Source organism: Microtus oregoni, unplaced genomic scaffold (genome assembly GCF_018167655.1).
Source record: "Microtus oregoni isolate MIOR12 unplaced genomic scaffold, Mior012 000031F_ref0000149, whole genome shotgun sequence".
NCBI lineage: Eukaryota > Metazoa > Chordata > Mammalia > Rodentia > Cricetidae > Microtus > Microtus oregoni.
This window is the reverse complement of record NW_024543090.1, coordinates 26,380,681-26,407,500: the sequence shown is the minus strand read 5'-3', so window position 1 is coordinate 26,407,500 and position 26,820 is coordinate 26,380,681. Positions and strand designations below refer to the sequence as shown.

Genomic DNA, 26,820 nt, shown 5'->3' with positions numbered 1-26,820 from the left:
TAGTAAGTTCTCCAGTCTCTCTAAGGTCTTCATTTCCTCAAGTAAGCTCGGGAAAGACGTAAAGTCAGCCCTGTACCAGAAAATGGGCTTTTCTCTTGCTTACAAATGTATATGCACACACCAAATTGAGCCCAGATGATACTTAGTTCATCATGTTATACCTGGTTTTGGAAGGAACTGCTAATTTATATCAAACTGACTTCCACGCAGCACATTGGATTATATTTAATTCAATTTAAGAAATTATTAAACAGATAATTTGAGGTGTGCTTTTCTTATGCAGGCAGTTGTCTGGCATTCAGAAAGAGTCAATAAATGCTGAACAGAGAAAAGTATAATTCCAGTAGGCACTGGTCTCCCAGCTGGAGACACAAGTCTCATCAATACACACAAGCAATCAATGCAGGCAAATGAAGATTAAGGACTTGTTTTTTCTAAGCTTAAATATGATGATCAAGTCCATTGAGAAGGTCACACTTGGTGACTACAGACAAAACCCAACCTCTGGAGATCATGACTTAGCCAAGCAAACACGCACCACATCTGGGTGTAACCAGCTCTGTGCAGCCACTATCCCTATGCTCCAATTCTTCCAGGAACATCTGCATATTGGGGTTTTGCTGGTACAGTTATACCCGGCCTCTTCCTTCCATACTACTGACGCCACAGCAAATGTACAGGTGGTGCAATACAGCAGCTCCGGTGAGGAGGACGAGGGCAGTGGGGCTGAAATGGGCCCTTCTTAATCGAATTCACTGGGTTTTGTTTGTTTGTTTGTTTGTTTTTTACCTTTTAGCTATTACTGAAGAATTTATTGGGAACTGGGAGGTGGCTCAGTAAAGTGTCTGCTGCGAAAGCATGAGGGTCTGAGTTCAATTATTAAAATCCATGTTTAGAAAAGAAAAATGTGGGACACGCTTATAATCTCAGCACTGGGGAGGTGAGGCAGGTGGAAGCCTGGAGTTCACTGGGTAGCCACTCTGGCCTCATTGATGACTCGTTTCCAGTGAGAGACTTTCACCAAACCAAACCAAACCAAACCAAACCAAACCAAGTGTCCTGAGGAATGGCCTGTTATTGACCTCTGGCCTTCAGAAGCACACACACACACAGGCTAGCACGCATGCACGAACGCATGCACGCAAACACACACCTCCCAAGGTGAACACAAGCAGGCACACACCTCACAAAAAGTTCATGGGATCTGGCTTAAGTTGTAACCATCTAACTGGAGCGTGATGGAATAGGAGGTAGAAGGTAGAAGGCAGCCTGTGACACAGACATGAAGAGACAGCGCTCCCCTGCAGCTGCCTACTGTAAGTTCTTAAGCTGCCGAGGCCACGTGACGTGAGGGTCAACTTGATGCTAAGGCACTCATGGGTAGCATATGATGTCAGTGTATTGATGTGCGATCCTGTATAAAATGGAATTGTTCGGTCCTGCTCCCGACAGAGGGAGCTCGGCAATTTGACACATTCTTAAGTTTCCCCCCTCCTCCAGAATTAACCCCAAATCTAAGCTGTTTCTCCTTCCTGTCAGTAAAAGTGACCCCCTAGCCAGGACAGAATATAAGTAATCAATTAGGTTTCCACTTTTTTGGGATCTAACAACCACTTCCTAATTTTTGGCATCTCAGAAATATTTCTCAGATCTTCTTCCAGATCCCGATTTTCAGGACAGTTCTTGCCATGCTATTGCTGTTCCATACAGAACGCTCAGGATGGGATCCGCATCCGTTATGTTGTCCTGGTTACTCTTCCCTGCAGTGTGGGGGCCATCCTGAGAAGGATGCTGAGGCTGGAAGCCAAGCACTCATCTGCATCTCTGTAAACAACGCTTCCTAAATCAAACTGACTCAATTATGATTAACATTATTATAATTATCTTGGGTTTCATCCTCAGAGAGAAATAAAGTTATGGATACAGAAATTTCCTTGCCATTTTCCAGAATATTTCATCTTTGGGAGCGAACATGTCTGACCACTCTGGCTTTTAACTATGTTCTTGACGTCCTAGACAATTTCTCTTTTCGCTTTCCTTTTCCCTGGGCCTCAAGGCTGTTGGTTTCCCCATCCACTAAGCAGTTTCTCTGTCTCTGTCTCTCTCTTCCTCATCCCTCTCCCCCTTTTCTACAATAAGGATCTGGGTGCCCACACTCCCCTGAGTGCTTCCTTAGCTTCCTTGCCTTCCTCTTGCACCTACCTGGGCGAGTTCGCCCATGCATCAGCTTCTAGTCCTGTCGTCCTTCCTAGAGCTCCAGACTCCCTCAGCCTCCCAGACACTTGCGATGTCCTACTTCTGTTTCAACCCCATTAGCTGAGCCTGATCCACCTCTTCCTCATTTACTATGCTGTGAAATCGATTCAGTGAGGCGAAACCAGTGCTAAAGACCAGAATCGGATAGAACTGATGTAGAAACATCAAAAGGCATTGCTTGCATTTAGCTGTGACCTATGATGCTTTCTTACTGTGGTTTAGTAAAAGAGTTCCTTCCATTGCTTCTAGCTCTAACAAAGGCAGAGCTTTAACCTCTGTCTCCTGCAAGGCCTTCGTTCAGACATTAAGTAAGAGGAATTGACTAAGCACCTTGTTTTTAAGGAGTCTAAAGAAAGCACAGTATTTTCCAATTTAAAAACCTGCCTGTAGCTTCTGAAAGCTTAAATCAGTGACCTCTGATATTTTCCTACTTAGTGATAAAACAGGAGTTCATAACGAGATCTCATTCAGCGAAGAGAGGAGCTGAAGCAGCTGGTGCAGGTTTGTGACCTTTTGAGCTTTGGCATGACCTTTCCCTGCTGTTGCCTGCTCAAGAATTTACCTTGGCAGTGTGGTCACTAGCATAACAAATCTAAGTACTCAGCTCAGTCAGTGTCTATTCCTACCACGCTTTCTCTGAAGATCTTTGGCCAATGAATAAGCCCAAGGCCAAGTTGCCAGATCCTCAGAGTTTGATGCCCCATAGTGAGCATCTGCAGCCACTTCCTTTCCTGTGAACCTTGTGAGGCTCTTCAGCCTCCTCAGTTTTTCTCCATTTAACCTGTAATAGATTCCCTGCTGTCCTCAGGTTTCTCAAGACTCTGCTTGCTTCCTTGGCCAGACTTGCCTTGTTCCTCTCCAATAGCCAACTTCTAGCCTTTGCTTCCCAAGTTAACTCCGATCAGCCCAACAACTATTTGTTCAGTATTTTTATTTCCCCACCCATTGACCCCTGCATGTTTTTCATTTAATACTTATCTCCCGATGAGTCTTGCAAATACTCACCTCTGACGTTGATTATGAATGCATTGAGATAAGATTTGCATCTTCTTTTTGTGTATGTGAGATAAAACGGTTGTCTGTCTTATGAAAGAGACTTCTATTGTCCTCTAACCCTTCTTGTCCTATGGGAATGCCTCAGCCTTTATTGGGGTATTTGGCTACCCTACTTCAGTAAGTGTTTCATTAGAGTCCTTTGAAGCTAGGTAAGGACATGAGCCAAAATCCAGATCAATGGGATGTCAACAGAAAGAGGTAGAGCGTGAACCAGGAAGTGGTTAATCACCCAGGACCTTGAAGTAGGGCTGAGCCCCACCCAAGGTAGACTTGAAAGAGGGGAGGTTTCTCTGAGTCCTTGGGCTGTCTTTGGAAGTGGATGGTCTAATTTTGTTGGATGGCCTATGCATGTTCCAGAAGCACAAAGTCTGATCTTGTTTTGGCCATGATCCTTCTTAAAATACTAAAATCCCATCCATAGTTAAGTCAATGATCCCTATGGCAGTTGATGGGGAATGCTGTGAACTGAGGACCAAGTGGTCATGTGACTGTTTGCTATTGTGGATTTGGTTTTGTTTTCCAGCAAATGTCTTGTATTCCTAGTCATTATGATTTTTAAAGGGAAAGGGTGATTCTGAAAGTAAGTCAATCCATTTTATTGAAAAATAACTTCCCATAAGTATACTCTGCCTTTGGATGTCACTGAATATGGGTTTTGTAATTGTACTATATTGTCAAGATCTTAGATTTAAAATTAAAGGGGAGAGAGAGAAAGAGATAGATGGACAGATAGATGATAGATAGATAGATAGATAGATTGAATAAATATCCAAAAAATCATTCAGAAACCTTCATTCTTGTGTCTCTGGGACATAAGTCATACTGAGTCTGCACAACTTCTCATGCTACCAACAACTGCGCTCCCACCACCAAGGCTACAAAGCAGAGGAAACTGCATACCTCCAGGTCTCCAGAGATGTTGGCACCAGCAAGGATCCCAGTGGCAGCGGGGAAAAAGATGGCAAAGACGGAGAAGAAGCCTTCACCCTTCGTGAAGCTTGGCCCAAAGTTTTCTGCAAATATGGATGCTGAAATGCAAGTGAGAGGAACATTACCTTGTTGGGTTTTGCACACTGTAGAAGCTTACGTTCTTGACTTCCGTGTTTCTAAATGAAAATGGATCTTTAGAATGGGAGCAGAGTGAACCTGAAACTGTTGGTTACTCTTCTCCGAGCACCAAGGTGCCTATCATTTTACATACACATTTAGGTCTTAGATCTCTCGACAGAGCTCTGGGAAGGCCATTAGAGACCAAGCTTGCTTGTCTTCTTTGAAAATAGAAGAAATGGGAAAAAGCAATAAGGAATTCTTGCAGAAGGAAAAATTAGTCTCTTTCATTGGGGTCTCACTGGGTATACAAGCCAAGCAGTAACTGGTCAATACAAAAACAAACACAAGGGTATTTTTGCAGACTTTTGTCTCATATTGCTTTATTTAAACATTTTCTCTTTCTTTTTCATCTTGCAGTTCTTTTGCTTATCTATTATGGGTTTCTGATTTTGTGCTTTATGGGTTTTGTTTTTGTGCGAGTCTATGTTTTTTGTTCTTTGTTTTTACTTTTTTATTTTGTTTGTTTATTTATCTGTTTTCTAAGGAGAGTAAGAAAGAAAAGGCATGGAGTTGGTTGGGTGGGAAGATGAAGAGGATTAGGGAGGAGCTGTGGGGGAGAAAAGACTATGATCAGAATATATCGTATAAAAAATTTTAATTAAAAAATATAAAAACAAATAAATATTGCCAAGAAATTTTTTCGCAGAAACATGTTAGTAACCTCAAAATATAGAACATATGTCACATGCCCCCCTCATGACCACATTCTCACACATATGTATCTTTAAACAGCCTTTTCAGGCCTTTGACAAGCCTTAAGAGACCCGTGTGAGGCGGGCTGCAGAGTAGACTTGTTTCTAGTGTTCTGCTCTCTCTGCTCTTCCTCTCAGAGTTTGGATCTTAGGTCCTTATACCAAATTCTCAGAGAATAAGAATATGGTGAGTTGCTTTGTCCTTAGAGCAGTACTGTCCTGTCCTGTAGGTTGTCACCAAATCACTTACATGAAAAGAAAGCCTTCTAGAGAAAAGGCAGAAAGAAAGAGAAAGAGAAAGAAACCAAACAAAGAAAGGAATCTGGGATGAGAAAAGGTGGGGAACAGTTGAAAACATCAGAAGATATAAAGTAGGGGAAAAGGTAGAAAAGAAAGAACAGTAAAACCCAAAGCAAATGAAAGAACCACAATAAATACCTCACATAAAAATGGTGAGGGGGTCACAGGTAATAACTGAATATGTAATTGAGCAATTGATATTTTTTATAGCCTTAGCTGTGTATTGAGTAATCTAGGGTAGAAAATAAGAAGGTAGAAGAAGCAGAACTGGGAGAGAAAAGTCAAATTCGTTCACTGTGATGTTACCACAAGGAGATACACAAGTAATTCACCCATCATTTCTTTCAAGTGTGTGTTTAGCTTTGTATGTATGTATGTATGTATGTATGTATGTATGTATACTGTTTGCCTGCCTGGTGCCTACAGAGGCCAGAAGAGGGCGCTGGATCTCCTGGAACTGCATGTACAGACGCTTATGAGCTATTGGGGAGGGCTGAGCAGTCTCTTAACTCAGCTTGAAAGGTTGACAGAGGTTGCAGCAGGTTATGTCCCAGCAAGGCTGGGTGCTACAGAGTCTCCCAGGAAGACAGAGGACTTGATTTGACACTAGTGTTCAGCAGAGGCTGATTATCTTTCCCAGCTCCCGATTCTCATTCCCTTCATGTAGCTTCTATTCCTATTGTCTAGCCATCTAGGGATAGCCCAGTATTCAAGGATTTACAAGAGACCTTCTCATCTTCAACTGAAAAAGACTGACTTCTCAAAATTGCTTTTAAATTTTAAGTACCCTCCATATCTACTTTTTAAAGTTTCCTCAGGAAGTTGTCATTATTAATTTAATGGGAAAATCTGAGACCCAAACAGGCTTTGTATAACCCGCTCAGCTGATACGCAAGTGTTGAAACCCCACCATGGGTCTCCTGAATCCAACTTCAGGCCTTTCCTAGGCTACATTGGAATCCTCGTGGCTGGGGATGGGTGAGAGAGGTAGCAATGGGGAGAGCAACATAGACACATTAACCGAGAAGGGACTGATTGGCCCCACTTACCTTGGTAGTTGAAGAAGCCTCTAGATTTCTTCTCGTTGTTGGATGGAATGACAGTTCCGATGAAGAAGTTTGCAATGGCAATGAGAAGAATAACCAGGAGAATCACCTGGGCCTGTGACACCGCAGGAAAGGGACAGAGTTAGAAGCAACAACAATGTAAACTAGCTTCACATCCGGCCACGCTCACTGCACAGTTGAAGCTTAATATATTGCCCTCGTCCCTGTTCAGGTCTTGAGGGCGAGACCTGGATTTCCAGTATGCAGTGCTGCTGGTCTGGACAAGAGTTGTACAGGAAAGCGCACCAACCTGGCTGGCTGTGTCACCACCATGGCAACAAGCAAGATGAAACGTGGCCCCATGACCTGGCACATACAATCAAGTCTTGACCAGATTTGGTACTGTTGCGGAATATTTGTTTATACTGTGGGAAGATGTGTCACGGTGACTGGTTTAATAAAGAACTGAATGGCTAATAGGTAGGCAGGAGAGAATAGGTGGGACTTCTGGGCAGAGAGAGGAACTCGGGATGAATCTAGGCACACGAGGGATGATAGCAAGACACTGAAGAAGTCAGACATACGGTGCAGAGGAGAGGTAACCAAGGTCTGAGGCAGAATGTAAATCAATGAGACAGGTTAATTAAAGTTATAAGAGCTAGTGAGGAAAAAGCCAAAGCTAAGGCCAAGCTTTCATAAGTGACAACAAGTCTCAGTGCCATTGTGTGTGAGCCGGTGGCCCAAAGGAAAGTTCGACTACAGGTACTTAGTGGTACGATGGCCACCTTTCATGTACTCGTGCCTTTTGCTCTAGTGAAGGAACGGCAGCTGTTCTTTGTGAATATGGTGTTCCCTCTGTTGTGACTAAGTCAAGGCCTGGCCAGCACTTGTTACAGTGTTGTTTAGACACCCACCTTCGCTTCCCACTCCATCCCAGCTACTGAGATTCCTAGGAGAATCACCACGGTGATGGAGCCAATTATCCGGATGTCATTGGTCGGATCCACCATCATTGAATCACTCTCCTGCGGGGAAGGAATCACTCAAATGATTAAAAATAGTTCTTTGCACTTAGTATTTTTATAATATTCAACATGAAGAAAGGATACTGTACACAAATGCCTGGGGGCATATAGGATAATAAGAAAATGAAGTATTTGTAAGTTCCAGATGACAAAATAGAAAAAAATTCTAATTTTACTTTATCTGTGATGTAGGCTTTTGATAGGCAAGGCTAAGGCCTAGAAAGGCTAGACACTCTTTCTAGCCTCAGATGCGGGAGATAATGTAGCACTGAGCAGAAGTCAGCCTGGCCACACCTTTTGTGTGGTACTTCAGCAGAAGGACTGGCTACTTTTATGTGCCAAGGGGAACTTTAGAAGAATAAAAATGAGAGGTTTCCAATATGAATATTGGAAAATAAGCGTTGCTCAACTTAATAACAGAGAACACAAACTCAGTAACACATCTCTTGAAGAAAGTAGACCATAAGAATACACACTATGGCCGGGCAGTGGTGGTGCACGCCTTTAATCCCAGCACTCGGGAGGCAGAGGCAGGCGATCTCTGTGAATTCGAGACCAGCCTGGTCTACAAGAGCTAGTTCCAGGACAGACTCCAAAGCCACAGAGAAACCCTGTCTCGAAAAACCCCCCAAAAAGAATACACACTATGTTCATTGATTCATTTAATTTACACATAGACAGACATACTTTCACCAGTAGAGCATCTAAGGTGAGACAGTGAGGAGTTCCCATACTACACAGGCTTAAAGACCTCGTTCCCAGAGCACCTGGGTTGGGCCCTTAGCTAAGAGAGGCCTCATTTTTCTGCAGCAAGTTGTGCCCATGTTTGAACTTTCTTCATCTTTGGAAACCTTGTGAGCATCAGTGGTGTGCCTAAAGGAAATGGTGCCTGTTGTCTACCTGAAGCTTTGTATTTTACACACTTTCCATTCACATCCTCTCCATCTGATAAGCAGGAACTCCTGGGGAATGCATGAAGCAGTAAATTAGCTCCTCGTTCAGCTTTAGAAAATAAATAAGCCTCAGATGTAGAGGAGACTGGTCTAAAGTCTCCCAGGTGGTAAGGGGAGAGCTGAAGTCAAAGCCGGACCGTCTGACCTTACGCCTGGGGCTCCTGCCCTGATCCTGAACTCTCCTTCTCTTATCTTAACCTGAGACTATCCCCTAGGGCCCTGTGAAGAAAAGCTGAGCTACTTTGTCTGTACAAAGAAGAGCTTTAATTACCTTGAGGAGATCTACCACAGTCTCTGCGAACCCCACCACATACATGGCGACAGCTACTGCGTTGGCAAAAGCAAAGATCAAGCCTATAGACCCTCCGAACTCGGGCCCTAAGCTCCGGGAAATCAGGTAGTAGGCTCCTCCTGCAACAAGAAAGCAGCGTGTGTCACCTGGAGGGGAAGCAGAGCTCTCCAGTCCCATGGTTAATCTCCAACTGTTAATCATCCCACGAAGAGTATTACGGATTCCCAGGCATGCTATAAATCCTGGGTCGTCATAATGAGGCCCTGCAGGCATACCTGCCTTGTAAGCTGTACGGAGTCTGCAAAGTACGTGCCAGTAAAACTCAATCTGTTGAGACTTCCAAGTTAGAATCCTGATCTAAGTTACTAAATAATGGCAACAAGCTTTATCCAAATGCTTTGTCTTTTTAAAAAATTGATTTAGAGTACCCAAATGAAGAGTGTGACCGAAGTACAATTTTGAATTCAAAATTTCCAGAAACTGACAGACCAGGGTAGAAAATGAGATGGCAAGACTTGTTCTTTCCTGGTGCTGTGGCACAAGCCTGTTGTCCTGGTCCTGGGAGGCAGAGGCAGGAGAGTTAGGTCTCCAAGGTCATCCTCAGTTATAGTAAACTGAGGACTGGCCTGGGCTACATAAAACACTGGCTCAAAAGAACAAAGCGGTTGACCCTTTTTTATTTTTATTTTATTTTCTTGCTCCCATTCTATTGTATAAACTTTTCTGGTAGCTAATCTGTAAAATGAGCAGCTCTATTGGGGTGTGTGTACCCACTCTGGAAAGCAGGCTTGTTTTCCTGGTTTAGCCTAATGAAGTGTCAATTCCCATATAAGGCTGTGGGATGGAAAGAAGGGCAGGGGGAGCGCTGGGAACCAACGCTCTTCCCTGAACACTAAAGAATAGCTTTGGGATTGGCCACCCACTTCCGTGACATGAAAACCGAAGGGGTTCACTTCACAGCTTAGGGCCAGTGACTGACACAAAAAGGGACTAATGAGGGAACTAAACATTGCAATGACCTCTTAGGTGGAGCTGGTCACGGGCGTTTTGCGAAGTCAGCATGGGACAAGAAAACTCAGAACAAACTCCCTTTTATGGAGGAGAAACTGTGCTCGGTGTGGGTAAGTTCTCAAAATGGAACATAGAGCAAATCCCCTGGAATTTTAAAACTTAACTTTCCCCGACAAATTGGCTGGGCAGTTACATGGGCATAACAGTAAAAACAAGAGGCAGATAGGGGCTGGAGAATTGGCTCAGTGGTTAGGAGCACTTGTTGCCCTTGCAGAGGACCCAGGTTCAATTCTCAGCACCCACGTCGAGGCTCAAGACCATATATAATTTTAGGTCCAGTTGTTCCGATGCCCTCTTCTGACTGTCTCAGGCACCAAGTACACAGGGTACATACACATAGATGCCGGCAAAATACTCATGCACATCAAATAAGATAAATCTTTCAAAAGCAATGAATAAAACATACGTTGAGAGAAAAGGGGTTCTGTGGCTAGGGTTGTTTTAGAAAGCCTTGCTTGGGGCAGGGGTAAGAAGGGATTTGGAAGGCTAAAATGAGTGGATTGTCGTGGACTTAAGGCCAACCTGGCCCTGCAGAGTAAAACTTTGTCACAAAACACCAAAATCACGCTAGAGATGGCTCAGTGGCTGAGAGTGTGTATTGTTTTAGCAGAGGACCTGAGTGCCCAGAATCCAAGTAGTTCACACCCACCTGTAACTCTACTGTCGTCTTCTGGCTTCTAGCTCCCATACTGATGTGAACATACTCCCCTCCACACACACACATACACACACACACACACACACACACACTTAAATAAAAATAAATAAATAAATAAATCTTAAAAATACAAAAACAACCCCTCCCCACAGAACCCATCACTGACAACAAAAAGTCCTAAGCAGGGAGACTTGGATAAAACAGCCAACGCAAAAATTAGTGAACCCAATGAACAGGGCGAGGGCAATTAGGACAGGGAAAATCTTCATCTACGTTGTTTTCTACCCCAGCCTGCCTGCTCCCGAAAACCTGACAGTAACTCATTGTTTCATTTATTTATTTTTAAACGTTCTTTTTGGTGATGTTTTGTGATAGAAGCAGAGTATTTGGGGAGAACCTGACGGCTGGGGCAGGAGTGCTGTCTATGTGAGAATCATCACTGTCAGGCCGGATGTTGGGGAATACCCAGGCTGCTGCTGGGACCCACGAGGGAGCAGTATAGCTCACCCTGGTGCTGAGCACCCATTGGGATTCACCACAGGAAATGGATCAAAGGAGCCCTTTCTCCAGATCTCTTCTTTTTCAGTTGAGAAGAATTTTACCTTGTTGTTTGGATTTTGCTTTCTTTCAAGTCTTAGGGACCAGTTAGCAACATAAAATCTACACACTCAGTTAGTAGACAACTCTAGACAGGATGTTCAGTCATTGTTTATAAGCACAAGTAAATCAGTTGGCTTACCTCCTCGAACTACTCCATTTGTGCAAATAGCAGACATAGAAATACCTGTGAGTGTCGTCACTACAACGCTCAGGCCGATGATGATGACTCCCAGACCTGCAAAACCCCCAACAAAGGCGTTTGACTCCAGTAGGGAGAGAGATCACCCTTCCTTCAGGAAGTGCCAGTCACAGAAGATCCGTCTCCCTGCAGAAACCTGAAATGCTCTAACATAATGGTTCCATTCCGCGGCCGTATGGGAGACACCTGAAAAGCACTGTGCTTAAAACCGCTGCCATTCTTAAGAGTCATTTCCTGTGAATGACCAGCAAGACTGTACAGACTGACCTGGAAAAGAGCTTTCCCCAAGGACTCCGCACACCTGAGGCAGGACCTGTAATGTGCCAGGATTCTGTTAGCCGTGACCTGGGTGGACTTGAACTACACTCACCGTGCTGCTGTCTGCATTCGGCTCCTCGACACTTCCCTGTGCCCATCAGCAACCAAGTATATAGAAACGTGTGCCTACCCGTAACATGTGATGAGAGTATTAGGGATCTTAGAGATTTTACCTCCACGAACAAACCCGTTGGTTGCTATTGCAGAAGTTGACAACCCAGTGATAGAGGTTACCATGGTGGAAAGAAGAATTATAAGAACTCCAAGACCTGTCAGCAATGAAAGACAGAAGATATTACATTTTATTCTTCTTCCTTGGAGTCCCTATTCCTGCAACATCTACTGCCTTTTAATTGAACTTTTCCGGTCCATGCCTTGGGCCCCAGTGGGGTTTCTTTGTACAAAGGTAGGGTTGCTATGCCTGGCATAAAGATCAAGTCCAAGAAGCACTCATTATGATGAAGGATCCAGTGGTCAACACAGTCTAACGTACAGTCCTGCAGAGGAAAAGCCGACTCCTCTCGGTGTCCTGGGAGAGAAGCTACCCCAGCCGCGAAAGAGGAAACATGACATTTGACCTTCTCTCTTGTTTGAGAGGAACCTGAATGGGAAAGTTTGGGATTTGACAAAGGTTAAATCCTTCTTCATTTTTCTTGCACCCTTTGCCTGGGGGAGAAAAGGAACCAACTCACATTACCTTCGAAAACACCCCAGAAAGGTCAGCGGTGAGCTATTGGAGCCTGTGTCACCTTTACCTTATGCCTGATGAACTGGCTCACAACCTTAATTACCTCCTCTGACATATCCATTTGTGGCGATAGCAGAGGTGGATAAACCAGTGATGGCTGTCACTGTCACGGCTAAGCCGATGATAATCACACCGAGACCTCGGTTGAGAGAGGAAAAATACGGGCGATTAAATGGTGGAACAGCTCATTGGGTCATTTACATAAAAGCAAACACATCTGGGTAGTCATTGAAGGATCACATTTGAATTAAACAAGCTGGCCATGAAATCGCCATTCAGGTACTAAGGGAGTTAAGATTAGGGGCGTGCAGAGCTATGCGACCCCCAAGTGAACAGTTGAGGTTGGTCAAAGCATAGGATGAACCTGGTCTTTGATGAAGTTCCCCACAGCCTCCAGCTGTTAGTGTAAATGAAGGTTATTCTAACTTTCCCGGTAAAGGTCTTCATTAGCAAATTGTTCATTAGGTAGACGGGTAAATCGGATAGAACCGAATTTAGGTTCATTAACTTATTTGCGGTGTGCTCTCAGAATTTACTTATTTTCTGACACCTGAATGGCAGTGACATTAGCAGTGGATGTGTGAAGTTGCTGACGTGGTGCACAGAGGGCAGAACTCACTGGTGGCTCGCTCAGTGTAACCACAACACCCATAAATACCAGCGTTTCTGACAAGCCTTCTGCATGTCTAGCTGTGTGGTTGGAAGTGTGAGAAGTGCAAGCCGCAAACACACCAGAATGAAAAAGCCACCCTTGAAGATGTCCAGAAGGGCAGCGGTTATGAGGAGAAACTGACAAAGGCCAAATTCAAAGGAGAGGCTTACATACTTTTAGTTTCAAGACACTCACAGCAGGTGTGTGCGTGTGCATGTGTGTGTGTGTGCATGTGTGTTGGGGGGCATTTAGGCAGGCATAGAAGGCATAGAATGTATTAGAATATATCACTGTGGTATAAGTATTTTTTTTTAATTACATAAGTGAAAATAAACCAAGCAGGCACAAGGAAAGCTCTCCACTTTCCTGTTTGTCCAGGTCAGGAGCACACGCATGTGAATGCGTCCATGCTTCCGTTATCTGGAAGGACTGATGCTCAACCACAGAGACACGTGCAGGCCCTTACCAGACTGCAGAGGATTCTTGGGGAACCCAGGAACCTTCTGAATTAGTCCTTTTTTGTTCTAGCAAATTTCTCTATTTTCCTTCCCCAGGGTTGGCCACCCTAGAAACTCAAATTCCCTTCTCTTTGCCTAGTAGGCTTCCTGCAGCTTCATTGTTCCTTTGTTAGGATGATATACAAGTGTTCCCACCACCCCTCTGCATCACCACCCACCACCGTGTCCTCCCATGCGCTTGCACAAGACGTTAATAAGCACATTCATTTGTGATTATGATGTCTGACAGTCTAAAGCATGAGGCTATGAACCCGAGATGGACAGAAGGAAACTTTTTACACTCCCCTCCCTCTGTCACAAGAACCTGATATGGAATTCAGAGATGAGATTGGGGAGTTCAGTGACTCCGAGTGTTCTGCTCTGTCACGTTGAGTGCTCTCCCACACATAAGGCAGTCATTCCTACTTTGCCACCCCCGCCACAGACCCTTGGAGAGGAGGTGTAAGAAGCGGTCACACACGGAATGTTTTAGGTGACAGAGACGCTATGAGGAGCATCCCTTCTCCTGTGTGGCTGCAGGTGCTGGTGGTTTCTTCCCAGCCTCCACACATTATTTTGATTTTTAGGATGTTTGAGGATGAATGTTTAGCACCCCCTAGACACTTCACGGGCTCGCCAGTTTGCATTGCGTGACGTCACTCCCTTTCTAACTTCATTCTTTCCTGATCACTGTCTCCTGAGCAATTCCCACCTCACTCTGTCGTGCTGAGGACATTTCTGTGGCCTGTTTGAACACCAGTTTCTACTATAACACGTTGAGAAGCTTGCTTCTTTCTCACAAACAAACAAACAAACAAACAAAGGAAAAGTCCCAGGGTAAATGGCAGCTGAGGGAACATTCAGTTCGCTGATTCCTCAAATCGTGGCTCTTTCATGACCTGCTGCAGGAAGTACTGGGGATGCCTGTTAGCAATGCCCACATTTGCTAGGTTCAAAGCTTTGAAAGTGAATCCCAGCTCTGCGGTCTTCTATTCCACTTCAGATAATTCTTGCTCTTCCTGTAGTGAGATGAGTAGTTCAGCCTTAGCCCGTCTCAACTTGTATCTGCCCATTCAGCAAGATTTTTTCTTTAAATAATTGGTTGAGGGGGAGAATTAACTCATTCTTTTAAAAAATATTTTAGCTGCAAAGTGAAATTCAGAGTGGAAGTGACTTGCTTCGGTTCACATCCACTTTCCATGTGCAACTTCCCTGCCTAATGTTGAGTTAATTGGAAATGATACTGCCCCACCTAGGTGTCCAAAGAGAGGAACATTATAAACTCAGTCTGCCATGTTTTTAGGACAAGGGCAGCCCAGACTCAGAGTCCCAGCATGGCTGCCCGTGAACTGTAACTACAATCACAAGATTCCTCCTGGCTTATCCCCTGGCTCTGGGTTCAAAAATAAATAACTTATTTTCTTTCCCTAAACTATGCCTAAAGCAAGAGGAAAACACTTGCGTTTGTGTCTTTTCTTCTCTAGTATAGAGAGAAGTAAGCCGAACACAGTGTCAGCCTGACAGTTGTGTGTGTGTGTGTGTGTGTGTGTGTGTGTGTGTGTGTGATAAGATGCCTCAACAAATGGTACCAGGGACTGAGTTTTAAAGAGTAGGAGGCTCAGTAAGAGGACCCCTCCCCAGAAGAGTTTCCCAAACCAGCAGGCCTGAACTCAAAGGTTCAAAGGGATGGTTTGGTTCCACTAGTTTTAGGTCTATAACAATGTAGGTTGATGAGATGTTTCTACTACTCACTACGTTCTATGCTCTGAGATTTAAAAGAGCATGAGAAAAAAAAAAAAAACGCCAACAACTCCAGTCACCAATATCAGTTACAGCGATCACTACTGACTGTGTGTGTGATTCCACTATACAAATGAAGCGATTTTGTTGAGACACACTAATGTCTAAAAGTGAAACAGGCAGCTTAGCGGAGAGAGACTCCTTTATACCTTTGTAATAAACCTGAAACCGGGTTGATTGTGAAGAGTTGTGTAAGATCTGATTAAAGTTCCGATTGTCGCCCAAACATATGGGTGTTAAATACATACATTAGAAAGAATGACTCTTGCCTTGGGCTGTCTGTGCTCACACCTCCACACAAAGAACTGCGTCTTGATGATCTCAATAAGTTACTAAACTGCCCTTAAAAACCTAATTTTGCATGAAGGCCCGGAGCAAAGCCTTGGCAATATTAAGCTGCAGATTTTCCGTGGAACGGCATCTACTTATTTTGGACCCTGCGGCTGTAGGCATTCATTTGCTACGCATCATCAAACCAGCAAGCAGCCTTTCTGCCAGGCACATAGCAGCTGTTGAGCGAGAAACACGGAAAAAAACGATGGGGCTGGCTCAGTGCTCCCCGTTGGAGGGCAGCCTTCCTGGTCCAGTTGTCAACTGCTGGTTCAGAAGGTGTGTTGAAGGGGGTGGATAACACCAGGTACTTTCCATATACAAACTGAGATGTCTTCCCGAACGGCATAGAAAGGCACAGCTGAGCTTTTGTGTTCTCCATACCAATACTCACATCTAAGTCTCCCCTCAATACTCAACCTTTCTTTTTCGAGTACATAGAATAGAACACTGTCGATTTTTTTTTTTTATCACAGTAAGTTAGGAACTTAGGTAAAAACACAACTAAGTTTTTCAAATAAATTTTATATTCTTAATAAGAAAACCCTCTGCAAAACTGAATTTTTAAGTGGCAAATTATTGAAGAGCAATAAATCATCACTCCTGGAATAATACAACTTTTAAAAATACGATTGTTTTAAATTGGTTACCTACATTGTAAGTGATCACTTGCAATGACTAGAGTCATTTCAACTATCTTTTAAAGTTTATAGTTGGGAATATTTTATGAGCATTTGCTATTTATGGCTGGTATCTGACAGTAACATAGTTATTTTCTCTGGAAAATGTTCAGTAACAAGGCATTTTTACAAATCAGGTCACGTATGTGGTTGTGTGCACATTTTTGCACTTTCCAAGTTGTTTTTGCTAAGTGAAGTTTTGCCATTCTTCATAAGTGGGACGGACTGAGGCAAGTAAAATGCAAATGTCAATATATCCCAAAGTGTGACCCTAGTTATTTGAAATAGATATGCTTCATACAGCCATATGCATGAAACTCTATAAGAAGGGAGAAATACTTGCTTGACCATTCCCCTGTTGAGAAACTGGAAAATTCCAGTCTCTCAGGAGTTAGTGTTTCACCTTTCTTTCCTGGCATTGTCAGAGGGAAAAAAAAAGTTCCCAAGTGTAAATGTCTTCTGTGACCTTCATCTTCTGCAGCTTTCATAGTGAACCCAGTTTGTTATTAAGCTTGCGATTTACATAAAAATCATTTAGGAGGGGAAATTGCTCACCGATTCCGGCTTCTCCGACAATCCAGGAGAGGCGAATGAAGAGCATGACTCCCCAGATGTTCAGCATGCATCTCACCTGTGGATGAAAGTGAGGATGGAAAGGGGTCCTGAGCCAAGCCCAGCCCACCCCCTTGGTAACTCTGGTGTCCATGACTAGCCGGTGAAGCCCAGCGGATCACCGGGCAGATGCTCTCCTTTGTAAGCAGAAGTTTTCTCACCAGCACGCCTTTCACCCATCCAAACTTCACAACTCCGGCTGTGTCTTCTTCCTTGTTTTCTGCTTGTTCATCTCCAGGCATTCCATCACCATTAGCGACCCTGTCAGCTGAGCCAGGGGCCACGGCCACATTCTGCATTTTTACAGAGGAAACACAAAGCAAAACAGTAATGGTTCAGTCAGTTTCTCTCTCTCTCTCTCTCTCTCTCTCTCTCTCTCTCTCTCTCTCTCTCTTAATGGTTCAGCTTTTTAAAACCTTCAAAGCCAAATCAAAACAGTGGCCATAAAACTCTAGGAAAAAGAAGTATTTCAATAACTTCAGCCAATAATATTGTTATTGCTTCTTACCCTGGAAGCCAATGGGTCCCCATTATGAGCCATTTCCAACCATGGCTAAGGCTGTAGGATGGTAGGCAGAGCCTAGGCTATCTGCCACTAACAGCAAAAAGTGGTCAAACTTAAATGAATATAAATTGCAAATGGATAAAAATAAGACAATAGACTCAAGGGAAGACAGAAGGCAAGGCAGATGAGTCTTTTGTGCCACGTGTTTGGAGGACCAGAGTGATCAGCTTCCTGGATGCAGCAAAGCTGGAATTCTTTCCCCTCTGCTTCATTTCATTCAGTTAGTTAAAGTGATCCCCCACCCTGTCTTCCCCTCTTTTTCAATCGCTGTTCCAATTAATTTTTAGATGGGAATACAATCTCTCCCCTAACTCTTTTCTCTGCCAGTACTTACTCTGTTAAAATAGTTTATTAATAAACTACAACTTTTCTTAAAAATAAGTAATGGCAATAGACTGTTCAACCAAAGTCTTTAAGAAAGTAAACAGTAAAACCCAAAGAAGTGTTTTCTCTACACACACAAACAGAGCAGCTTCTGGCAGACTACAGAAGGCTAAAGACATGTGTGACTGCAAAACTATTCATCCCATAGCAGAACTTTCATTAATTTAACTTATTTACTTATTTTATATGTATGAATGCTTACCCGCCTGCACGTGTGCATACCATGTGTGTGTTTGTTGTGTACTGAGATCAGAATGGACCTCAGATCCCTTAGAATTGGAGTTATGGATGGTTGTGAGCAACCATGTGGGTACAGAAAACAGAATCCACGTTCTCTGCAGAGACAAACAAATGCCCTAAACAGCTAAGCTATCTCTCTAATCCCAAAAGGAAATTCCTTTTTCTAAAACAATCTAATTTAATTTTTTGTTTTGTTTTCAATACATCCCAACTGTAGTTTCCCCTCTCTCCACTCCTCCTCTTGGTTCCTTTCCCCTTCCACCTCCTCCCTTTCCCAGATGCATTGCTCCTCCATTTCCCTTCAGAAAGAAGCAGGCCTCCCAAGGATATCAACCAAACACAGCATAACAAGATAAGGACTAAGCACAAACCCTCACATCACGGCTGGATGAGACAACCCTGTAGGAAATAAAGGGTCCCGGGAGCAGGCCAAAGAGCCAGAGATATTCCCACTCCAACCATTATGAGTCCCACAAAACACCAAGCTGAAAAATCATAACATATATACAGGGGACCTAGTGAAGACCCATGCGGGCTCCATGATTACCGTTTCAGTCTCTGTGAGCCCCTCTGAGCCCTGCTTAGTTGATTCTCTGGGCCTGTTCTAGTGGTACCTCGACCCCTCTGGCTCCTACAATCCTTCCTTCCTGTCTTCTGCAAGACTCCTCAGTAGAAACAAAAAGAACTATACATAAATAATTTTTGAAAAAAATTAGTATATGATTTTATCTCTGTGGCCAGTTTTCAAAAACTTCCTTTTGAAAGATCTTTTTTTTTTTTTTGTATGATAGCCCTTGAATACAACGTGGAGAAAATATGTTTATTTCAAATCAAGAATAGCTCTCATTCTCTAATTTTTCTTCTGTATATATCTGAATAATTTCAGGTATTTTATTTAGTCTTTGTTTCTTATTCATTTTTTATTGTTCCCTTTGTGCAGGGCACATTTAAAGAGGGAGAGAAAGAGAATGAATCTCAAGTCACGTCCTTTCTTTCTTCCCAACCTCATCCAACCATAAAATCATATTAGTTGCTACTTCATAACTGTAATCTTGTCACTGCTATGAATTATAATGTAAATATTCGTGTTTTCTAATAGTCTTAGGCGACATCTGTGATAAGGTCATTCGACCCCAAAGGGGTTGCAACCCACAGATTGAGAACCTCTCGTCTAGTTCATGCTAAGCCCATGCTTTGCTATTGTGTTTGCTCTCGGTCCCTAGTAGCTACTTTGAAAGGGGAAAAATCATCACATGATAATCAAATTTTAAAATTCCTTTAGGAAATTGCATTACAGATATTTGTAATAAATGTGTGTTGGCAGTCATGGTCCCTCACTTTGGAGAAGGGACTGGAATCACAAGGAATTTTAGATTGTGCTTTACTTAGTTGGGTTTGTACAAAATATCACCATTCAAATTTATAGTCATCATAAAGTATCAGGAAGCCTTTATATAAATATTTTCCATGCTAAATTTTTAAAATCCAATGTGTATTTTCCATTGACAACATATCTTGGCTTAGACTAGCCTCATTTCCAGCACTCAGTAGTCATGGGTCACGTATGGGCTGGCTAAATAGAGACCCACACAGTATAATATATTTCTGATAAAAGCATCAGGTGCTTTTCACACACCAAGTAAAAGTGGTTTTCTTTTTATGACTTCTAGACACATAAGGCAGCTAACAGTCACCTGTAGCTTTTACTTTTATTTGTACGTGTTGGGTATCACGTGTCTGTGTTTCAGACGTGTGTGAATGAGTATATAGGATGTATGTGTTTGTGCTGTGAATGATGTGTGTGCATGTGTGTTTGTGTTTGTATGAGTGCAGGCATGAATGTGTTATGGCATGTGTGTGAAGGTCAGAGGACAACCACGATTGTTGGTCCTTGCCTTCCATCTTGATTGCAACAGGGTTTCTTAGCTCTTTGCTGATGTGTATGCCAGGCTGAGTGGCCCCAGAGCTCCTGGAGAGGCAGTCTCCTGTTTCTACCTCTCTCTCTTGCCCTATGCATCCACATCAAGCAATGTTGCAAAGTAATATCCACCTGGAGACATCTCCCAGCCACAGCTTTTACTTCCCATGACTAAAACATACAGTCTTTAAAAGCATAGGAGTTACGGGTGTGCTAATAAGAATGTTGAAGGGATTGTTTAGTTAGAGAATTCACTTCTTCAATTTAGTTCAAGAAGCCACCTTTAGCAGGGCGGTGGTGGCGCACGCTTTTAATCCCAGCACTCGGGAGGCAGAAGATGGCGGATCTCTGTGAGTTCGAGGCCAGCCTGGTCTAGAAGAACTAGTTCCAGGACAGGAACCAAAAAGCTACGGAGAAACCCTGTCTCAAAAAAAAAATCAAAAAAAAAAAAAAAGAAGCCACCTTTATAATTACCAGTATTAGTCACCATTAGTTAATCGCCATTCTGTGGCTGGGGGTCATGTGAGAAAGCCTTGGCCACTTGTCTTTTTGGATGTGGTTTTGGGAATAAAGCCTATGCTTTCTGGTAAAACCTGATGAGGAAAACCTAGGAGACTGCCGTGCTCTTGATGAACTCCAGTGATGACACTGGCCCTTAGATTTGGAGAATGAGAGCAAGAACAACTGAAAACAACAAAAGCCAAACAAGAAAACCACCCTCAAAACAATAAGGCAGGATAAAAAAATAAATTGCATATTTAAAATTATCCATCAAAAGAAGCTTTTTATTTCCTGGTGGATACTAATCCTGCTCACAGTTTCATGGTTTTCGAGTCTGTCACTTGGACTGTGGAGCATGATACAAAAAGAACAGTCGACAGGCAGGGCAGGTAAACCACCAGACATGGAAGTTAGTACAGCAATAATTTCCTAAATTGTTCAAAAGCAAAGTCAATGTCTCTTTTCATAGACAAATGGAACTTGCTAGTGTTTTGAAGTTTTAAGTACATTGATATCAAGGACTCGGAGCCAGTGACCTCAAATGTATATCTCCTTCTGTGCTAATGTTTAACAGTAAATTCAAAAGGATGATGCTGTTTTCTTGGCTCACTATAATACAGGAGCAAAAGGGCTCTGTATCTTGTAAACTACAGGTGGAGTCTAATTTTGTCATGAAATAAATCCAGGGCACGTCCTACAGCAAGCTACTCTTTGCTTTCTTAAGAAGTTAAAATGAGAACACATCCAAGATTTTTTTAAAAAAAATATTATTTAGGCAAAATCACCTTTTATGTGGTCAAGCAAATCTTGGTTTCACTCTTCGATATATGCTTTCTTTGTATGCCAGAAGAACAGCAAATTCAATGTCTCATTCGAATATTGAACTGACTTGAGAGGGGGCTCGTGGGTGCCTCAAGGGTTTTAAGCTCTGCCTAGGGGGCTCACGGACATCTGGATGCTGCTGGCCCATGTGTCAAAGACAAAAAGCTTTGTGATGACATCTTGCCTGTAGCTGTTTTTTTCTTTTTGTCACAATCTGAATTAATTTTCCTGTTTACACTCTGTCTCCCTAAATGACGATCCTTAACTGTTCATAAAAGCATTTTTAACTCTCTGGAATGACCATCCATTCCCCAAGATTTCTCCTTGTGTATTGCAGATTCAGCGCAGAGAAAAATAAAGTGCATTTAAAGAGAAAGGAAGGCAATTTTGGACAAGTCTTTCCTCTCCCAATACTAAAAAATGAATGCAGCTCCAATCACATGCGTTCTGAGGGGAACTGGAAACAATGCTTTCTATGAAGTACAATCCTCCTCAGACGCCAATTGATCACTGTGCGTTCTTTGATGTGGAGAGATCGCCAAGGTCGACGGTGTAGGGAAGAAAGCAGAGCCCGGAACAATGTAAAAGCCTTGGTCTTATTCCATCTGTTCAAAAACTGATACGCCAGTCCACAAAGCTTTCCAACGTGCTGTGTCAAAGGCAGTTCCAGCATTCTGCGTGGCCCTTGAGATGGCATACTGAGAAACCAGTGCTTCTGAGTTTATCTCCCTAACTTCAAGACCTTCATAAGCTAGGCCTTTAGAACTTACTCATAATGTGCCTTTCTCTTTCTAATGTCTGTCCTAAGAGCGGCTTTCCTCCTACTCCACTGCAGCCCGTTAACAGTGCTAGGGGCTGCACCCATAGCTTCGTACATTCTGGGCAAGTGCGCCCAGAATGAGCCGTATCAGTTGTTTGCTTAATCTTGTTTTAAATTCGAACTTTAATTCTGAGAGAGGGTCTTACAAAGTTGCCCTAGCTGGCTTTGATCTCATTCTGCAATGAAGACATTAAGGTCCCTGAACCTTAATTCTCCACCCTCATTTTACCTATAGGCCAATCTTTGTCAAGTCATTTTCTGACTTGGAAATCAGGTTCCAGGCATAGCTGGGATTGCTGGCCTGAACCAGGCCAACTACCAGGCCCTGCTTCTAGTTTCTTCTTAATGAGGTCTAAGTTATTATTTTTCTTCATTGTAAATTGTGGGAATGGATGGAATTTTAATATTGAAGGGGGCAGCTTTATAAGTTATGTGTAGCGTACAGGACTTGGTGGGGTAGAATTTTATGTCTTTTTCTGGACAGTTTTGGTTCTTTTTACTTCTTCAGACAATTGGAAGCTCCGTGTATTGTTTAACTCCTCCTTCTGCTCCTTCCACAACTTGGGATCACCATGCCCTCCTGTTGGTCTGCTGTTTCTTTTCTCTCCCCCTTTCCTGTCCCCGGCCATTCTCCCCACCCCCTCATTTAGAGAAAGAAACTGGCAAACAGCTTACCTAAAATATCAAATGACCTTCCTTAAAAAAATCTCCCTGGAAACTGATAATGTATCTGAATAGCCACAATGTTGTTGTTGTTGTTATTATTATTATTATTATTATAGCACCAGGTAGCTCAGAGAAAGCCTAAAGTTGGCAGATAGTCACAGATATAGCACAGAGGACAGAGGAGAAGGCTCGTGGGGAGTTGGGTAGAATAGAACAGTGTGGGAACATGGAATCTCCCTCTGGAAGTCCTAGTATGGAGTTGGGCCCCTGACAGCCCAGAGAGTAAATTTTGGAGATGTCTTTCCTCTGGGAAGAAGGTGAGAAGAAAGTAAGAAAAGAGCCAATGCCTTTTCCAGAATCATCTTGACAGAACCCATCCTGAGTGGGGGGTAGGGATGATTGGAGACTATAACTTTTTTCCCCTTTCCTTCTTTCCTTCCTTCCTTTCTTTCAAGACCAAGTTTTTTCTGTGTAGCCCTGGTGGTCCAGAAACTCACTCTGTAGACCAGGCTGACTACGAACTGTCTCCAGAGTGCTGAGGTGGTCTGAACCACCATGCCTAGCCTGTTTAACGTTTCAGAACCAGAATGAATAAATGAATGATTATGGAATGAACTGTTCATGTTCTGTTTTCCTGAAGCTTGGGCATGAGTAAGTAAACTATATTAGAATATATAATATCCAATTCTCCCCCTAGATTGTAACCATATTCCACAAAGTGATATTCAGGGGTTGGGAGATAGCTCAGTGGCAAGGCACTTGCTGGGAAGTATGAGGGCCTGAGTTTGAATCTCTGCACTCATGGAAAGGGCCTGGGATGGTGTCTGTCCTACCTGTAATTTCAGCACCGAGGAAGCAGAGACAGGAGATCTACAGAGGAAGCTAGCTAAGCTACCTGAGTTGTCAAACTCTGGGTTCTAGGAAGAGAATTGGACTGTGTCCAACACCAGCCGCAGACTTCCACATACACCTGCATATGCAAACAGTCACACATGCAAACAGGCACACATGCAGACAGGCACATATACAAATAGGCACACATGCGGAGTGCCACGCAAACCAAACCAAAAACCAAATACCAGTGACGTTCATTACAAATGGCCAGAAAGGCAGGAAGATAGTCTGTCAACAAATATTGGAGGAAGTCACAGAAGAAATCTAAGCTTCTAAATGATGTACACAGCTTTAGAGTCTTCCAGGGACTTTGAACCCCCTGTGCATTCTTTAAATAGGAAGTCTGGCCACTGTGTTTCTGAGCTTAAATCTAGAAGAGCCGAGAGCCTCCGGCAAAGGTACACAAGGCCGAATCTTAAGTATTTTTGCTCTTTCCTTAAAGAATAGGAAAAGTAGTCGTCACTCAGCCTCCGCCACAGGGTGGCTGCCACAATATGAACTATGAAAGCACAGCGGTTTGTTTAAGAATGGCTGTGGAGTTGTTAGCACTAAGGTGGAAGCAGCTTAGAACTCATGTTCAGCCGTTTGGGACTTGAGGAACCTTATTACACACACCATAGGAAACATTGCCTCACTTTCGGAGTTCAGTCTGCATTTCTCTCCCAAGTCAGCAACCATTTGTGAAGCACCTGGACCTTTTCTGTTTCTTGGGAACTAGAGACAGCTGTGTAAGGAAGACGGCTGGCACACACCAGCCCTCTCTATTGGAGCACCGAGTGTACAGTGTTCTTACCTCGAGGGAATGCTGGGGAAGGGCACTTACCATGCCCTTCAAACTTACCTTGGCCAGCTGCTCGTGGATCTCCAGAAGGCTGGGCCGATTGACCTTGGGCCCGCTCACGCTGCCCGTGTTGCGATAGTACTCAATCTTGGGGACAGCGTCCATGGTGTTGTGGCCAAAGGTTTGTAGGTAATACGTGTTTGTGTGAGAGTCATAGGCATGAAAGGTGGTGTCTGTTTTAGCAGCGTCTCCATTTTGGATGAAATTGTCGTAGCTCTCCTGATTCCCAGGCCGAAAGCTGATTCTCAGTCTGTTTTGGGCTTCGTCTCCGAACGAGGTCTCTTCGTAATGTGGGGGGTCCGTGCTGTCGCTCATGGCGGCGGCGCTGCCACGGCTCTCGTTTACGACATGAACTTGAAAACGGCTGGCACCACTGGGCACTGAGCTGGAAGGGGTGTTCACTGACATCTCCTAGAATCTACTTTGGAACTACCTATTTTAGGTATTTTTTTTTACCTCTGTGTATTTCTGCTTCAAAACAGACAGGAGTATGTTTACAGGACGGAGGGCTCAGCTTTGGCCCTGGATGACCCAATAATTAGATTCCTGCTGGATCGTTGTTGTATTGTCTCCCATTTAATCTTCAGAATGATCTTCAACGCTGTTATTAAGAAAGAAAATTCAATTTGTTCCAAGCGATGCATGCAAACCTAAGAAGGGCTGTGGTTTAAGGTGCACTTAAGATACACAACTTTAAGTTTGTTTCACTAAAAATGACCTGTTCAGGAATCCTTGCTACCTGAGCAACAAAATCCTAACAAATAACCAGGGACTGATTTCTGCAAACAGAACTTCCGATGAAGTCACTAGCATGTGACTGTTTGTCCTGTTTGCTTGGAAGTCACTGGGGCTTTTAGAAAGCTTACTAGCAATCAGGAATAGTAGGAGCCTCCACGGACCGGCTAAATGCCGAGACTGTAAAGTCTTTTACCTTGATAGCATTATACACTGGCTGATACACGAAACAGGAAACCTGAAAATGCTGAAAAGTGTGTGTTGTTTGTTACAAAAATCCATACATCGTCAATGATAAATGTATCTCAGAAAGGCCTTCACACGTGTAACAAGTAAAAAGTTACATTTCAGAATGAAAATTTTAAAAAATGAAGCCGGCAAAGATGATTGCGAAATTTCAAAATTTTTAGTAGCCTTTGAAGCACTTCGCTTGCTCGCGTATTTGTGCTTTTTATAAATGCCATTAAGGAAGCCTTACGAAATGAGTGTTTGGGATATGAAAATAAATTAGAGCTCTCACTAAAGGCTTACATTCTACTCGCTCCTTTTAATGAAATATTTTGTGAGTTCAATAGGCCACACAATAATTTCCATAATTCCACAGTGATGTGCCAAAGGTAAATACTGTCTCTAGGGTGATATTTCTTTGCAGATACCTTAAATTTTGATTTTTTTTTTAAAATAAAAGTAGAAAAAAATGAGAATGATATAAACAAAAACTCTCAAGCAGTGCTTTAAGGGATTTCTCTGAATTAAGAAAAAAAACCCACCCACATATAACTTAAACTCAAATAATCTTTCCTGGTAAAATGACCAGTGAAGCTCATATCCCTTAGCTTTGTAGACCATTTAACACTGCTCGGTCCCTGACATCTCCAGCCAAGTCCTCGGGGTCCGCTTTTTGCCATGTTATGAAGGGAAGCTCTTGCCCAGCCCACATGCTTACCTTCCCATCTGGCAGCCGCCTTCTGAGGAGTGCAGGCCACTTCAGCATGGCACATGAGCATATATGGAGCCTTAGCTTTCAGCCCACAAGCTTAGGCTTCTCCTCATTGGTCAAAAACTTCTTGAAAGAGATGACTTTTCAGTCATTGGCCTGGAGTGCTGGAAGAAGCCCTGCCAGTCACTAGCCCTGGGGAACCATGAGTACCACATCAACTAGTAACTTGTAGTAAATCATTAATCCTTTTAGACAGTAAACAAAATAAAGCTTCTTTAATTCACAGATTGCTCAACAGCAAATCCTTCAAAAATATTGCTTCAGTTGTTTGGTACTAGATGAATTTAGTCCCACAGTCTGCCTTTCTTTCTCTCTCTGTGTCTGTGTCTCTGTCGGTCTCTGTCTCTTTCTCTGTCTCTGCCTCTCTATCTCTGTCTCTGCTTCTCTGTCTCTGTCTCTCTGTGTCTGTCTCTCTCTGTCTGTCTGCCTCTCTCTATTTCTGTCTGTCTCTGTCTCTCTCTCTATCTCTGTATGTCTCTGTCTCTCTTTCTTGCCATAAGAATTGAACCCAGGACCTCACATATGCTAAGAAAGCACTC

The 26,820-nt window shown here is 43.2% G+C and overlaps 1 protein-coding gene across 3 annotated transcripts in view; it reads right to left on the bottom strand.

Moving 5' to 3' along the window:
• Slc12a1 (solute carrier family 12 member 1) overlaps positions 1–24,954 on the bottom strand; it is an 82,741-nt gene extending 57,787 nt beyond the window's left edge. Inside the window, exons 1-8 of one of the 3 annotated variants that reach the window (XM_041678857.1) lie at positions 24,547–24,954; positions 17,057–17,188; positions 16,839–16,914; positions 12,368–12,463; positions 8,710–8,849; positions 7,375–7,485; positions 6,464–6,575; positions 4,213–4,340 (exon numbers count right to left, since the gene is read on the bottom strand). In XM_041678857.1, the coding sequence (XP_041534791.1) occupies positions 4,213–4,340; positions 6,464–6,575; positions 7,375–7,485; positions 8,710–8,849; positions 12,368–12,463; positions 16,839–16,914; positions 17,057–17,188; positions 24,547–24,954 (1,203 nt within the window). Of the gene's footprint in view, positions 1–4,212; positions 4,341–6,463; positions 6,576–7,374; positions 7,486–8,709; positions 8,850–11,198; positions 11,295–11,749; positions 11,846–12,367; positions 12,464–16,838; positions 16,915–17,056; positions 17,189–24,546 lie in introns of all 3 variants that reach the window. The other 2 variants (XM_041678855.1, XM_041678856.1) reach the window with 2 other exon arrangements.
• Between the last annotated feature and the right edge of the window lie 1,866 nt (positions 24,955–26,820).